Below are 15,918 nucleotides of genomic sequence, written 5' to 3'. Positions count from 1 at the left end.
AATATTTAAACAGATTTTTAATACTAAGTAAACTTTGCAGCCTAAATGGGAAAATATGTATGTAATCAAGAAATTAAAGGCTTCATCATAGCAAATATACACAAATAGTCTGAATTAAAGTTACTCAGGCAGTCTTAATCCTTGTATGTCATAACTGTGAGTGATTAAAGCTGCCAGCAAAATAATAATCTTGTGTCATAATTTTTGTGTATAATCTCTTGGTTGTAAACAAATTTAAAGCAGATTGTATTGTATAACATCAATTTTACTCTTAGCTGGTTCATTTTCTGGGTTAGAATTATTTGTTCCTAGTGCATAGACCTCTACCACTTGAGTTAAGTGATTAACCAAAAGCAAAACTAGCAAAACAGTTTCTGAACGGGTTGCATCTCATAGAAGATGGAGAATGAATGACATCTGAATGGAGCAGTAAATAGGATGCTGCTTTCTCCACTCTTGATGTTGTCTTAACTCTGTCCCCCTCTACTCAGCTCTTGTGAAGTGCTATCTGGAGAACTGCATCCAAGCCTGGGTCCGCAGTACAAGAAGAAGGCAGAGCTCTAGAGATGGGTCCAGAGGAGGGCTACTAGATGACCAGAGGGCTGAATCACTTCTATTAAGAAAGGCTGAGGGAAATGTGCTTGTTTTGTTTGGGGAGGACTTCAGGGAGACCTCATTGTGGCCTTCCAGTAGTTGAAAGGAGCTTATAAACAGGAGGAGGAGTGATTCTCTGCATGGGTTGATAGTAATAGGGCAAGGGAGATGGTTTTAAACTAATACAGGTGAGGTTTAGTTAGATATTAGGAGGTAGTTTGTCACACAGAGGGTTGTGATGCACTGGAACAGGATGTCCAGAGAGGCTGTGTATGCCCCATCCCTGGAGGCATTCAGGGTCAGACTGAATTTGGTTCTGGGCAGCCTTGTCTAGTGGTTGGTGACCCTGACCATGGCAGGGGGGTTAAAATAGTTAGCTCTTGTCTGAAGAAAACTTGCTTAGGGGCTTCTGACTGTAACACGTGGTAACAGATCATCATTAAGTGGTGTGAAGTATTTGAAAATACTTTGGTTGTGAAACAGTGAAGTTAACTGTAATGAACTACTTGAAAAAAAAAGTATCCCTTCTGATACATTTCATTGTGTATATTTTTCAAGAAAAATTCTTTATTGCTAGTACAACATCTCCAAACATCTTCTCTTTATCAGTTTTAATGTCAGTTAATAAGTTTACTTATGATTTCTAAATATCTCAAAAGTTTTACTGTATTGTCAGATATAGTCATATGTTTCTTTAGCTTACATTATACGTTATGAAATAATGAGTCACATATTTAATCAAACATGAATCTGAGTCGAAAGTAATTTACTTTTGACACAGTAGTCAAAAAGACACTTACCATCTCTTTAAATAATATAAATCTGGATTTAAGAAGTTTGTGTACTGAAATAAACATGATTTATTTTTGAGAGATGCTTCTGTAGCTAACATCTTAAAGTTGCTGGGCTTAACACATTTTTTTCCTATATGAAACTTCCTGGTTAAAGACTTGCCCTGTAAATACTTTGTAGTTTGGAAATATTAAAAGAGTTCATCTTCAAATGTTAATAATTTTTTCTTCTTATTTTTATTATCTGCTAAGGTATTCCACTAGAAGAGGAAGAAGAGGAAGAAGAAGATTCTTCCTTGACTGGCAAACTTCGTTCATTAATATACAAAATCAAAGGTCCACCAAAACCAGAAAAAATAGAGCCCAGGGAAGAAGAAGATAAATCCCCTAGTAAGTTTTATTTCTGTATACATATTTCTGTGATGCAAGTGTTGGAAGTGTTATGTGATTAACATGAATTCATCTGCTAATTAAATTTCGTAGTGTACTGAAGAAGGAGACTGCCTCTTTATCTTCCTTTTACCTATTAGAACAAGTATTCTACATATTGAATGCATTAGATATGCATATCAGAGATTCCACCTGTAGACCAGTCACAGCTTTGTTGAATGGCACCAAGCGGATAGGTTAATGAACTTTTTTCTTAAAAAGCCTTCGCACTACATCCTGCAAAGCACTGTGAATGTTGATGGGTGTTGACACATGTGATACATAGGTTAATTCATAACATACTCATATGTTTAGTATGCATTACTAAAAGAAAACTGCAAAGTTTGAAAGTCCAATGTTTTTATTCTTGAATTCAAGTTAGTTCCCACGGAAAGAAAAAAGGAAATTGTATCTGAATCACGTATTGCTGAGCATGAAATGATACAGAATGATATGTCACTTTAGATCTGCTGTCCCTAGCTTTTTCTCTCCCATCCCCAAATCTTGCTCACCTTCAACCTATTGGCCTTTTTGTGGGGAGGGAGTTGTAGACACAGCCTTTTTACATTGTGCTAGCACTACTCAGCCACAGCCAAAACACTGGTACAATAGCAACACTGTCCAAGCCACAGGTAAAAAGCACAGCACTGTATGGACTTTTTTTTTTGGAAAGTTATTCAGCCAGACTGAATGCTTGAAAGAATGTTATTTAGTTGGTAAACAAATGTGAAGAATAATGTTTTGTATTAACTAGAGAATTTGTAACTGCATGCAGTCGATTTAGTGATAAAAAGCTGAAAATAGCCTATTGCATATATTAATAATGTCTCAAAGATGCATTGCTTTTAATTAAAGGAAGCATTGAAATAAAAGAAATGGTCCAGATAACTTTCTGCTAGTGTTTATTACAGAAGTTGATTCAACTAACTTGCTGCTTGGGAGCAAAAGTGGAGCTGGTTGTTTTTATTTTTTTGTTTGTTTGGTTTTTACAAGTTGCAGATAGGAATGCCCTACATGCTGAAGTTATCTCATGTTTGTTTGCTTCAGTAGATTAGCAGTTTGTCGTTATTTTATCTTTGCAATATTTTATGTTCCATTTTGAAAATACCTTTTTCTTTTGTCTCTGCTTCTTTCTAGTAAATTGTTTACTGTGGTTGATTCTGTTGCTGGCATGGAAGAAACTGTAGTAAAAGAAGTGTATATATTTATTCCCATGCCTTAGGGTATGTGCGCACACCGACACATACATGCATGTGCAGATACATTCTGAAACACTTATTATTATTCACAGACTTATTATTCTGAACTGTATTTCTTTAGATGTATATACTCATGCCCTATTCTTCAGTTGTCAAGATAGCTCTTTTAACATCCCTCTCTACTGTCTAAGTGGGCTTTTTTAGGTGCTTTGAGCAAGTCATTTGACTTTCACTCCTACTCTTTACCTCTGACGTATTTTATATATGGTACGAATCTCTATGTCAGTTTTTGGTTTTCTTGTTTTCAATGTTTATTTAAGTAGTGGCTATGGATGGTGAGTAATGAGTTCTTCCATTACAATGAAAGTTTTTGCTGCTTGATACTTGCCTTTTTCAGTTAAGATTTTATTTTTTTACCAGCTCTAAGTTTCTGTAATATCCAATAAATATCATGTGCAGAATTGTGCAAATGACTTGAGATTGGTCTTTCAATTAACAATGCTAGAAGGTGCTTCTTTTCTACTTAAAATTTGATAATAGATCTTTGTACATACTCTGGACCATTAATTTCATTTCAGACAATTATTCCATTGAGAGTTGTGTAAGATTTGACAATAAAGCTGTTTTGTAACTCAGAACATCTGTTACATGATCTGCCTGTTCAGTCTTTAAAGCCCAGGGGAATGCGGTGTTTGCTTTCTGAAACAACAGGTTTATGTATTTAATACATTCTCGGGCCTTGAATCATTAGAAATGCAAGTTGGACAAGTGATACTACAGGACCTGTTTTTATAGATGTATTCAGTATTTCTAGAAGTTTCAGGTAATCTCTTCAGGTTGGAGGCACTTCTTCAAATAATGCATAACATTAGTGTATGTGGATATTCATATGCATATTGAAGTCACTGAAAGGGTGATGGAAAACCGTAAGGAAGTAGCTGAAAACTGAATTATGTAATCCACATTTGAACTTCTGTCATCTTCCCCTCTGTCCCTCCTCTCCGCACCAGGAAATTTGAAATTGAGAAAGTGAAAAGAAATAAGGACATGAGGTATCCCAATATTTTTATGCGCATAAATGGAGAAGTGGTGTGGACTGCATGTACATATTGCTAAGGCTGAAACTTTCTGTCCTTGACCATCTGATCATGTATATTTAGGGTATGAGTATTCCTAATTAAGGCATGTGGAAGGAATTTTTTTTTCCTTTTCTCTAATCATGTGTTCATTTCAGCTCTCAGGTAGAAAGACGAATGCCAGCACTTCAAACTAGTGTTAATGATAAATTTGTAAAATATATTTTTAAAGCAAGCTATATCATAAGCAACTAATTATTGTCATTTATGTTGATAGGACTTCCAAGGCATTAACACTTTTTATAGAAAACCTTACCAAAACTAGAGAAAGTATGAAAAATACAGGACAGTTGTGCTTATGTGTGGCTACCTTTGCGCAGAAAATTCAAGGAAACCATTTGTTTTATATTTGTTCATTACACATGAATGTGTTTCCTGTGAAATCTTACGTTTGTACTAAAAATTATAATGTGAAAATATCTCATGGTTAACTCAAGTGTGTAAAATTGCAGTAATACTTGACTAAGTGCAAATGCTTTTGCAGCTAAACTGGAAAACATCTGTTCAGGTAGAATCAAATGATATTTTTCCTCACCATAGCTAAATCCTATATGCTACATTATTTTGAGTAAAATATTTCTTGCTTTCATTGTTATTCCTTATAATCTTTTGTAACGTTTATTATGTAACCTGAAATGTGTAACATTCAATGAGTTGCAAAGTTCTTGGAAGGTGTTAGTTACTCTAGGGGAGTAGAATTTAGTGCAGTGATTAGGACAATATGCCATCGTACTGAATGAAGAAACTGCCTTGATTGAAGAAAATTAGTGTTTTTAAAAAAATGCTTGTGTTATATTTTTATTCATGGATTGCCCTTAGTAATAGAACTGCCTCAATAGAATCTGACTCCCACACCCTGTTTTTGTAACAACTTTGGAGAACTAATGATAGCTTTCTATTAATACATTGTTAAGCAAGTAGTAAGAGAGGAAAAATAGTGAGTGTAGAGATATCCTCTTCCACTTAGTATAGACAGTGAACATTTTTTATAATAAGAATGGGAACATGTTTTTAGTTTTCAAGTAAAGTCCCTGAACTCCGGGCTTACAAAGATTGTTTTCACTGTCATTGCATAGAAAATGTATCCAAGATAGAACTGCTCCAAGTAATATGGACTGTGTGCTTCAAAATAGTTCAAATTTTTAGAAAATATAATCCCATGTGATAGTGACTTCCCAAAATAGATGGGAAGTACAGTTTAAATTCCTTTTTTTAAGTCAGTTTCCCTCTCCTTTTAGTACATAATGTATCATCATACAATTCTGAGATGTTTTCAGATAGGTTGTCATCTTCTGAAGACAGTGGAGATCTCTTGTTTGAACAACAAAATAGCTAAATATTCATTAAATGCACAAATCACAAAAACTTCACAAGGCATCTCATCTTGGCCATGTTTGGGGAAGGAGGTTGTCTCATTCTCTTTTTTTTTTTTTTTTTTTTTCATCAGTTCTGTAAATTTAGAACAGACACATTCTTCCCCTTCTGGCAGAGCTAATTATCTGGCTGAGCTTAATTTAATGAATATTTCTAGGATAGCTGGAAGCATACTTGTCAGACAATGAAATCTTCACTGAAAATTTCTTTATCAGTGTGTGTATTCCAAACCTAGACTGATGCTCATCAAAAATACATTGTTTCCTTGACAATATAAAATGACATAAGAGTTAGTTCTTATGACAAATGGCAATAGAAAAATATCTGCAATTAGAGCTGTTTTATAAATATTAATATATAAATGAAATATAAAAATAATTAGTTTAGGATATGATTTCTGGGGTTGTGATAAGCCAAGAAGTTTTCATTGTTAACAGTGATGTATTATCTTGGACTCTATGTTTAAGTTTATTTTACATCTCTCAGGAGCATCAGACTTACCTTGAAAGATCCAACATTATTTTTCCTGTTGGAAATTTTATTCTGCTAATATTCTTTCGCTTTCTTGAAACTGCCTTATTGCCTACTGTTATCTGATACTTTACTGTAATGTATGTTTTTGAGTTTTTGTGTTTGTAGTTGCTGGTAACATTGTTTGTATTTTAATATTTTAGCTACACTGAAGGAGCTCATTTCCCAGACTATGGTGCGCTGGTCCCAAGAAGATCAGATTCAAGATCCAGAATTGGTTCGGATTATGTACACTCTCCTGCGTAGGCAATATGATAGCATTGGTGAGCTACTTCAAGCTCTGAGGAAAGCATACACTATTAGTGCTGCCTCTGTGAAGGATACCATTAATCTGCTTGCTGCACTGGGCCAGATTCGCTCTCTTCTCAGTGTCAGAATGGGAAAAGAAGAGGAATTGCTAATGATTAATGGATTGGGGTATGCAATTAACATCATTTCATTTTTTAATAATGCTTTCTACTATACTAGTAAATCTGTCTGCTTTAGATCCTGGATGAAAATCATTGCTGTAATGAAATGCTGAGGTGTATTAGAAATTTTTAGTATGGCTCCAACTGATCTCACTATCAGCATAAACTGTGTCAAACTTTTTTTCTATGAACCAAAGTATCTTCTCACCTAAAGAAAGTGGACTGTTTTTATAACAGTGAAGCCAAGTGAGGGAAGGAAGTGAGTATTTTGTTGTTGTTATTGTTGTTGATGTTTAGTAGATAAATATCTTTTAGCAGTTCTAGAGTAAACAGATGACTTATGTCTTCTTTGGCGTTAATAACACGCTAAATTAAACCTCATTTTTTCATTTATAAGTGAGTAGACTTGCTGCTCTCTTTGTAAGTGGCAAGTTTTTACAAGCAGCTAGGCAGAAAAAGTAATGCATTGTGATCTGAAATGTTTCAATCTGGTTGGAATTGTATTAATGGTAACTCAATGTATTTGAACACAGAAGATTTAGTTTTGTGCATGCCTATTACTCCTCTTACGTGAAAAAATTGCAAGATTAGGACATTCAGTGTTGGAATTAATAAATAAATTATTTCACAGAAAATGATTTCCCTAAAATTAAAATAGAGTATTTAAAAAGAAAATGGTAGTTTTAAGATCATTTAAGAGCTATGTTTATTTGTCTTTCATTGAGAGCCAAACCGTTTCTCTCTTTTATAACAATTGTAAGGAACTGACACTGCTCTTAGTATTTTCCTGTAGAAATTGCAGGGTTCTTTTTTGTAAAGATTGAAAACAATAGTCTCTTCATTTGAATTGGGCAGTTTGTACAAACAGCTTATTAATTAGTATGTGACGGTATTATCTAATTTGTCCCTGCTGCTGACTTTGTAAAATTACTGAGATTTCTGATGGGTTTAAGGATAACTTTTATCTAAACTGGGCATGTCTGTAGTCCCCTTCCCAGAGGTAATATGTAATGATTCTGTTTCCTTTACCAGTTATCTGTGTTCATTTAAAATAGGCAAGATTTTTTTTCCTCTGCAGTTCGTATTCCCATGAAAGCACAAAAATTGTGTTCTAGATTATTAAACAAAAATAGAGAATTCCAGAATATGCTAGAAGGGAGAGTGGGCAGAATGAAATTGTTAAAATATTCCTATTTCGGAGAACTCTTATTTCATTGTACATCTTCTCTCAGATGGTCTTAATTTTGGAAATGTTGATGAAAGGTGTTTAACTGATATCCTTGGAAAATAAGTCTCTTCAGTATCTTCTGCTTTATGACCCGAGGAAATGAATTAAGCAATGTTTCTGCAGAGGCAAGATTGGATTTGGATTTATTGATCTCCATTCTATACTTACAACATAATAGAATATATTCTTTTCCACTTAGACCATAACAGAATATATTTTTTCTTTAAACAGAACAGCTGGTAAGAGGAATTTAAATATGAAATGGAGAAGAAAAGAAGAAAGAAATTCCATTTTTAAATAATAAAAAAGTTTAGATTGCTATTATTTAGAATTTCTGAAAGAGGAATGACAACATATTTTAATGTTAATTATTTGTCAGATGATTTTATTTTATACTGAAATCTAAGAATTTTTAATCCCATTACTATTATGAACACTTATTCCTAAAATCTCTAATAAATGAAATAGTATTCTTAAAGATGTTGCCTTTTCTCCCACTTCAGAGATATAATGAACAACAAGGTTTTTTATCAGCATCCTAACTTAATGAGAGTCTTGGGCATGCATGAGACAGTTATGGATGTGATGGTGAATGTGCTTGGAGGCGATAAATCTCAGGTAATTTCACTGTAATTATATCATTAGTTTTGCATCTTTAGCCTTTGCAAAAGTAAATAAGGATTTTAAAGAGGATGCATCCAAAGATAAATAGATCTCCTTTATATGACTGATATTGCTTGTCTAGATTTAATGATTCGTAATTAACATAAAGAAGTGAAAAGTTCATAAAATACATGACTGGTTTTCTAGGAATTATTATTTTATATATATGTATATTTAAATTAAATGGTTATAGGTATTTTATTTAATAGTACTTTAAAAGGTTTGTTGTTTTTTTAAATCAAATATGTATGTTAGGTTCATACATGGGAGGCCCAGGTCTGCCCGGAAAATGGCATCATCTTAGATAAAGTGTTGTTAATGGTAAACTGCATACTTAGTTAACATTTTGAATGCTCAATTTCAGTTTCTTGAACTGAATTATAATTTATATTAGAGAATATATTCTGTAGAATAGTGTAGATTAATTGGATAGATAATAGAGACAAGAAAGAAAGAAATATAATTAATTCCTGTTTTTGCCTAAAGGGTGCTGGTCAGGCTTTTACAAAAAGAATCTGCTCAGTAACCATGAATTTTCTCCCTGATTTTGTGGATATCTTTAGGATGTAAATCTGCATCTGAACTTGACGCTTTAAGTGATATGTATTGGTAAATTTAATAGATCTGGTAAGAAAACCCAAAAATAACCATCAAAAAAAGCATTGTACATTAAAGATAGTGTTTATTATCAAGGCCTATTCATTGAACAATGCAGAAGATGTTTTCTTATGGACTGTGCTTTCCTAGTGTAATGAGTACAGGAGGATAAAATAAGGTTTTAAAATATTCTGCTGTGATCTGGTATTTTGGTGACTGAGCTTTTTGCTGTAATACCATTTTGTATAGCCATGTTCACTAGTCTGTAGATTGCTTTTGAGAGAGTTGAGAGTCTTGGTTTTTCTTTCTTATGTGTTCTCTATAGTTTCCTGCAAAATGATTTTCCAACATTTTAAATCTAAGGGCCTAATGAACACAAAGGTTAAAAGGAAATGAAGATCCTTTCTTGAATTAGAACAAAAGCTACTGTCATTTGCTTATCACCTTGGTAACTTTGCTGTACTTTCCTTGTTAGGGATGTGGGAAGAAAAATTTGAACAGATTGGTAATTAACATTTTTCACTGCTTTGCCGACATTCTTCTTCAGCAGATCGCTTTTCCTAAGATGGTGGCAAGCTGTTGTCGATTCCTGTGCTACTTCTGTCGAATTAGCCGTCAAAACCAAAAAGCCATGTTTGAGCATCTCAGTTACTTACTGGAAAACAGCAGTGTTGGGTTGGGTATGTTGTATAGCTGTAATAGTTAAAACCCAGACAAGGAATAACTGTGTAATTTGTGTAGCAGTGTGAAGTGTGTGATGAAGCATTGCTCTTTTTACTTTCTTCTCTGTTTTCCTTTCGTCTTTGTGTTTGTGAATTATAGTAGAAACTGAATGGTCTTAACATAAATCTACATTTGTTCCATTTGGTATAACTGTCATTTGGAATCTAAGATTAAATTAACCATCTTTGATGCTAATTTTTTTCATCTGGGAAATGAATATAAATTCCTTTTTTTGCTGTTGTTGTTCCCCTTCTCCTCTAAAATTAATTACACTGGTATGAATTTCATGTTTTTATTATGGAATAGGTATTTGATTGGGTGTTTGACTTTTTGACATGTATGTACTAGCTCAAGGGAGTTTCTCTTGGCTACGTAGATGGCTATATTAGTAAGGTATAATAAGAGAAGACAGTGTGCGATTTTACAATTTTTTGGTTCTACATAGCTGTTACTTGTAAGACAATATTTGGCCATATTGAACACCAAAAATGAAATAAAAATTCATGAAATAAGACAGGTAACACTGCAGTTTGAAAGTGACACTTTTACCTGAATATAGATATATTGAACTGATAGGTTTATGCAACTTCTGAGAGTTACAGAGCTGAAATGTTGACAAAACAAATTGTTGTAAAAATTGTTTATAGTTTTCCATGTTGTTAATAATGATTTCTTTATCTGCATTTAAAAATAATGTAGTTCTGTATGTTTGTGGATATAGATGGCAAGACAGAAAAGGATTTCAGAATTTATTGTAACACTATTTGAAAGTTAACCATGTTCTTGGTTGAAGAACAGCTTTACATATAACATGCTCTTAATATGTTTAGAATCCAGTGTGATTGCTGCCCTCTGCTGCATGACTGTGGTTACTGCAAATTGAATTGTTATTTTTTTATATTAATGTCGTTCTGCAGCATTTCCTTCAATGAGAGGTTCGACACCACTAGATGTTGCAGCAGCTTCTGTAATGGACAACAATGAGCTTGCACTAGCACTGGAAGAACCAGATCTTGATAAAGCAAGTGATCATTCTGACTTATTCAATAGTTTAGTTGTAACAGAAGGAAAAGGGCAAGTTTGATCATAGTAGTAGTATTTCAATACGATATTTTCAGAAATACTTGCTCTAGATATGTTCTGTCTTAAGGCAATATCAACTGAACAGTGCTTTTCATGCTTTGGCTTTACATTTAGTGGGAATCACAGTAAAAGTGTGTAGGAGGTGTTTTTCTGTCTTCTGTATCCTTTCAGTATTGTTAGCATTTAGAAAAAAATACAAGAAAAAAAGGCATGAAAAAGGAAAAATGTATGTCAGGAAACATAGTTTGAAGGGAGGAACAAATTCAGGTAAAGTCAGAAGTGAGGAAGGTATAGAAAGAAAATGAATTCATGGCCTAAATAAATCTTAGAGATTACAGGGCTGGCCATAATACCTCAGAGAAGAGAAGCGCAAATATATGAAGAAGAAAAGTAGAGGATATTAGGCTTAGCTGCAGAAGGATATGAAACCCAGCATTCAAGTCCTTGGCAGTGGTTAGGAGAAAAGAGAATATTTAGGAGAATAGGGATGAAATAAGAACACTGGGTATAGGGATACCAAAATGGGATACATGCTAATTCATTGGTGGGAAACAGAAACCAGAAAACTGTTTTTAATGTGATAACAGTGCATCCAGAAAACCTGTGTGGAATATGGCAAAATCCCATGATGAAGGTAGAATTGAGCAAGGATATCTGAGTTGTGGTGATATATTTAATCAGCAGCAGTTGGAGAGGCAAAAATTGATAAGAGTAAATAAAAGGACATGTGATGGAGAAAGCTTGGAAAAGACAATGACAGGAATATGAATGGAAAGAATATGAGAGCAAAGGAATATCTTAATTAGAGAAAGGCAGCACTGAGAACAATTCTGAATTTTGTTTCATCTGCAAACTTGACAAGCATGCACTCTGTTGTATCATTAGTAAAGATGTTAAACAAATTTGATACAACATTAGTGACTGTCAGAACACCACCAGTGATTGTCATGGAGAGTACTGCTGGGCAAGTCACTGAATTACCAATTTCAGAATCTGCTTGAGAGCTAAAATCATGTTCATATGTTATCTTTTATATAAGAACATGTTTAAAATAAAATACATATTTACTTAACATATTTTAAATAAAATGAAAATCACATTTATGCTGTTATCTCAAAGTTTCCTTTTAAACAATTGAGAAAACATTTTATACATGTTTCAGAAATTCAGTTTACCACATATCTTGTTTTACAAAATTGTATCTTGTTTAAAGATACTCTTCTTGCTAAGAAATGCTGCACTGGGCATTTACATATTAACAAAACATGATGGTTCTTTACACATGGAAAACTGTTTAATGATAGTTATCAATCTTCTGAAAAAAAATTGCTTATCTATTGGAATTGCTGTTCGTATACTAAGAAAGCTTCTGATGCAACATTTACTTTGCTAATGTAAAAAGTTAGTCATACATAGCTATAGATGTGATTTTGTAGTTAAGTAGTATTTTAACTGTTTTTCTTTAATGTATTGTGGAAAAAATCTGAATTCTTTATTTTATTCTACTTTACACATTCAAAATTAAGTATTATTATTATTATTATTTTGTATTGTTGTATTAAATTATGGTAGTTTCAGAAATGAAATGTTTGACTTCTTGTTTTTGCCATCCTCTAAAGCAAGGACTAGAAACTAAGACTGACACAATATTGAGCTCTAATGGTTGTTTCTCAAATGAAACTGCTAATACATTAAAGCCCTATTATTTAAATTAAAATATGTGTATTGACAGTAATTTTAGAAATTAATTTCCGCAAACATGATTAAATGTCTGCTTCTGTATTGTAGGTTGTTACTTACCTGGCAGGTTGTGGCCTGCAGAGTTGTCCAGTATTGCTAGCTAAAGGATATCCAGATATTGGGTGGAATCCAATAGAGGGTGAACGTTACCTGTCATTCCTAAGATTTGCAGTTTTTGTTAACAGTAAGTAAAATCTCATTTAAAGGGTTTTTTAATTATTTTTCTATCCATAAAAATATAAAAATGGACAGAGAGATGTTAATGCATAACATTATTGTTACAAACTTCTTTTTTGCTTTCAATAATAAAAATATATCCTTATGCATTATATTATATATATATATATATGTATATGGTGTATATATATAAAATATCATATATATTATACATATTATAAATATATAATTTAGGAAAAAAATGCAGACATCTTCAAACTAAAAGATACCTTCCAGAAGAAAGCACATAGAATGCTAAGATTTCATTTTTGTTTTCAGGTGAAAGTGTTGAAGAAAATGCAAGTGTTGTTGTAAAGCTCCTTATTCGACGACCAGAGTGCTTTGGGCCAGAGCTTAGAGGAGAAGGAGGAAATGGTTTGCTGGCAGCTATGCAAGAAGCAATACGGATTTCAGAGAATCCTACTCGTGACCTTCCCTCACAAGGATATAAGAGAGAAGGGTAAGTAAATGTGAATGCTAGTTTGGAAAATGATTATTTGCTGGTTTAATCAGGCTAGAAGTATGTGGATAATGGACCCTATTAAAAGTCCCTCTCTACTCTGCCTTTCTGTGGCCCCATCTGGAATACTGTGTCCAGGTCTGGAGCCCCCAGTACAAAAAAGAGTTGTTAGAGAGGTTCCAGAGGAGAGCCACAAAGATGAACAGAGGGCTGGAGCACCTCTCCTGTGAAGACAGGCTGAGAGAGTTGGGCTTGTTCAGCCTGGAGAAGAGAACGCTGTGGGATGACCTCATTGCAGCCTTTCAGTACCTGAAGGGAGCCTATAAACAGGAGGAGAATCAACTCTTTGAAAGGGTGCCTAACAGCTGGACAAGGGGAAATGGTTTTAAGTTGAAGGAGGCAAGATTTAGGTTGGATGTCGCGGGGGCATTCTTCACTATGAGAGTAGTGAGGTGCTGGAACAGGCTGCCCAGAGAGGTTGTGGATGCCCCATCCCTGGAGCTGTTAAAAGCCAGGTTGGACGGGACCCTGGGCAGCCTGGTTTAGTATTAAATGTGGAGGTTGGTGGCCCTGCCTATGGTGGGTGGGTTGGAGATTCATGATCCTTGAGGTGCCTTCCAACCCACACCATTTTGTGATTCTTCATTATACAAACACAGAACATTAAAGATTTACCCCTGCAAGAAGTTGTCATATTAAATTTGTTAGGTATGAGCTAGACAAAGTGGAATGCTAGTTAAGCAAAGTCTGAAGGAGAAATTAAATGAGAAGGCTACTGTGGAATGACATGAAGGCAACAGTAATGTGAAAGAAGAGGACAGCCTGGTATGAGTCATTTGTTACTATACTATTCAATTGCATCCTAGCTCTGTGGATACAAAAAAAGCTTTAATCTGTAGCCCGAGGAAATGTGTCTATTTGATTTATAGCCTCTGAATCATGTATCTTGCTTAATAGAAGAACTATGAACTCAGGCCAGCACAACTACTCACTGGTATTGCTGATTGCCTTTTAGTGATGAAGAGGAGGAGGAGGAGGAGATAGTACACATGGGCAATGCAATCATGTCATTTTACTCTGCTCTCATAGATTTACTTGGACGCTGTGCACCAGAAATGCACGTAAGTTCATTCTGTCACTTGCTCAGAAAATGTGGGTGATATTTGAACAGAACTGTACATGTCTAAGTAAGCTGTTCCCTATTCAAAGGCTTTCTGTCTTCAAGAGGTGGACTTTATTGCATTTTTCACTCTGCCTAAACAGATGTGTTCCCTACAAGCTGTTCATAAAAATTCAGTGACTTGATTTCTTGTGCTCTGTTATTTTCTTTAAGATCAGGGAAATTGTATGAGTATGGCATTAAAGTACAAATGAACAAATAGCACTGCACATTTACACAGCCAGGGACATTTCTGAAGCTGGCCCTTTACTTTTCTCTCAAAAGCCATAAAAAGTGTATTTCTTGTGCGCTGTTGAAATATGGTATCTGCATTATATGCATATATTGGAAGAATATTTCTTTAAGTAGCAGGAGTCTTTTAAAACATTTCACTTTCATCAATTTATCTGATGGGTCCATAGGATGCGTAGCCATATTGGCTTTTTTGCTTTCTTTGGAATTTATAATACCATTACATTATTAATTACATTAAAATTAGGAAAGATGAAAAAGATATAATGTAAAACACAAAATCTGCAACTCCTTTATAGTGCTGCATTAAATTGAATTTATTTGTATTTTTCCTAAGTAGTATGGTGTTTCCAAAAAAGTCAGATTGATATCAGTATCTTGAGGAAAAAAATCCAGTTTTATTCAGTACTAAATTTCTTAACTGATAAATCTTTTCTAACAGCTTATTCAAAGCGGAAAAGGAGAAGCCATTAGAATTAGATCAATCCTTCGATCTCTAGTGCCAACTGAAGATTTGGTTGGGATTATAAGTATACCACTAAAGCTGTCAACAGTTAACAAAGGTAATTTCAATCTTTTTACTAGACTAATCCAATTTTTATAAAAAGCTGTTGTCACATAAGCCTTCTGATGTGAAATAGAACAATCTTAGTAGAAATGAGTATAAGTAGGTACCTGTTCTTTAGGCTTTAATTGAATATGCATCAATTAGACCTGTTCCCATATAATTGATTCTTGGTCCTGTGGAGCAGAGAATGTAGAAACGTATGAAATAACATACTGGAACACTACCCTAGTGCTCATTACAGAGATGCTGACCCTTTAGGAAGAACACATGAGTTTGAACACAGCCCCTCCATACTTCCACAGCATCCAGTCCTTTGTTTAGAGAGATTAAAGGGTGCCAATTAATTATCTCTGTATGCAAGAATTAATTAAATTCTTTTATCATGATATCTCTACACACAAACTCCTAATGTATTTTTTTTTAATTGAAGTAAATACCTTCTTTGCTTTTTCAGCATACAAGAAAATTAAGCAAGAATGTGACTTTGAGCATTTGTTTTTAGACGTGAAATCTGATAATAATGTCTTTCACTGTCTTGGTGTTTCTGTTTAGTCAGTTATCTGCTATTAAAAAAGCAATTTGTATATTTGTGTAGATGGCACTGTAAATGAGCCAGACATGTCTGCAAATTTCTGTCCTGATCATAAGGCGCCAATGGTACTCTTTTTGGACCGTGTGTATGGTATTAAGGACCAAAGCTTCCTCCTTCACTTACTTGAAGTTGGATTTTTACCAGATTTAAGAGCTTCTGCCTCTCTGGATACA

General features: G+C 34.1%; 1 protein-coding gene across 3 annotated transcripts in view; it reads left to right on the top strand.

The window, feature by feature from the left end:
- Positions 1-15,918, top strand: part of RYR3 (ryanodine receptor 3) — a 164,034-nt gene that overhangs the window by 84,822 nt on the left and 63,294 nt on the right. For all 3 annotated transcript variants that reach the window (XM_085549030.1, XM_085549031.1, XM_085549032.1), the window contains 10 exons: positions 1,638-1,775; positions 6,198-6,471; positions 8,196-8,310; positions 9,500-9,632; positions 10,593-10,696; positions 12,547-12,682; positions 12,994-13,174; positions 14,190-14,295; positions 15,028-15,148; positions 15,749-15,918. In XM_085549030.1, coding sequence (XP_085405156.1) covers positions 1,638-1,775; positions 6,198-6,471; positions 8,196-8,310; positions 9,500-9,632; positions 10,593-10,696; positions 12,547-12,682; positions 12,994-13,174; positions 14,190-14,295; positions 15,028-15,148; positions 15,749-15,918 — 1,478 coding nt within the window. The remainder of the gene's footprint in view (positions 1-1,637; positions 1,776-6,197; positions 6,472-8,195; positions 8,311-9,499; positions 9,633-10,592; positions 10,697-12,546; positions 12,683-12,993; positions 13,175-14,189; positions 14,296-15,027; positions 15,149-15,748) is intronic.

The sequence above is a fragment of the Coturnix japonica genome, chromosome 5 (genome assembly GCF_054131305.1).
Source record: "Coturnix japonica strain WE chromosome 5, WE-NBRP24, whole genome shotgun sequence".
NCBI classification, from domain to species: Eukaryota; Metazoa; Chordata; class Aves; order Galliformes; family Phasianidae; genus Coturnix; species Coturnix japonica.
This window is presented reverse-complemented; position numbering and strand designations above follow the sequence as displayed.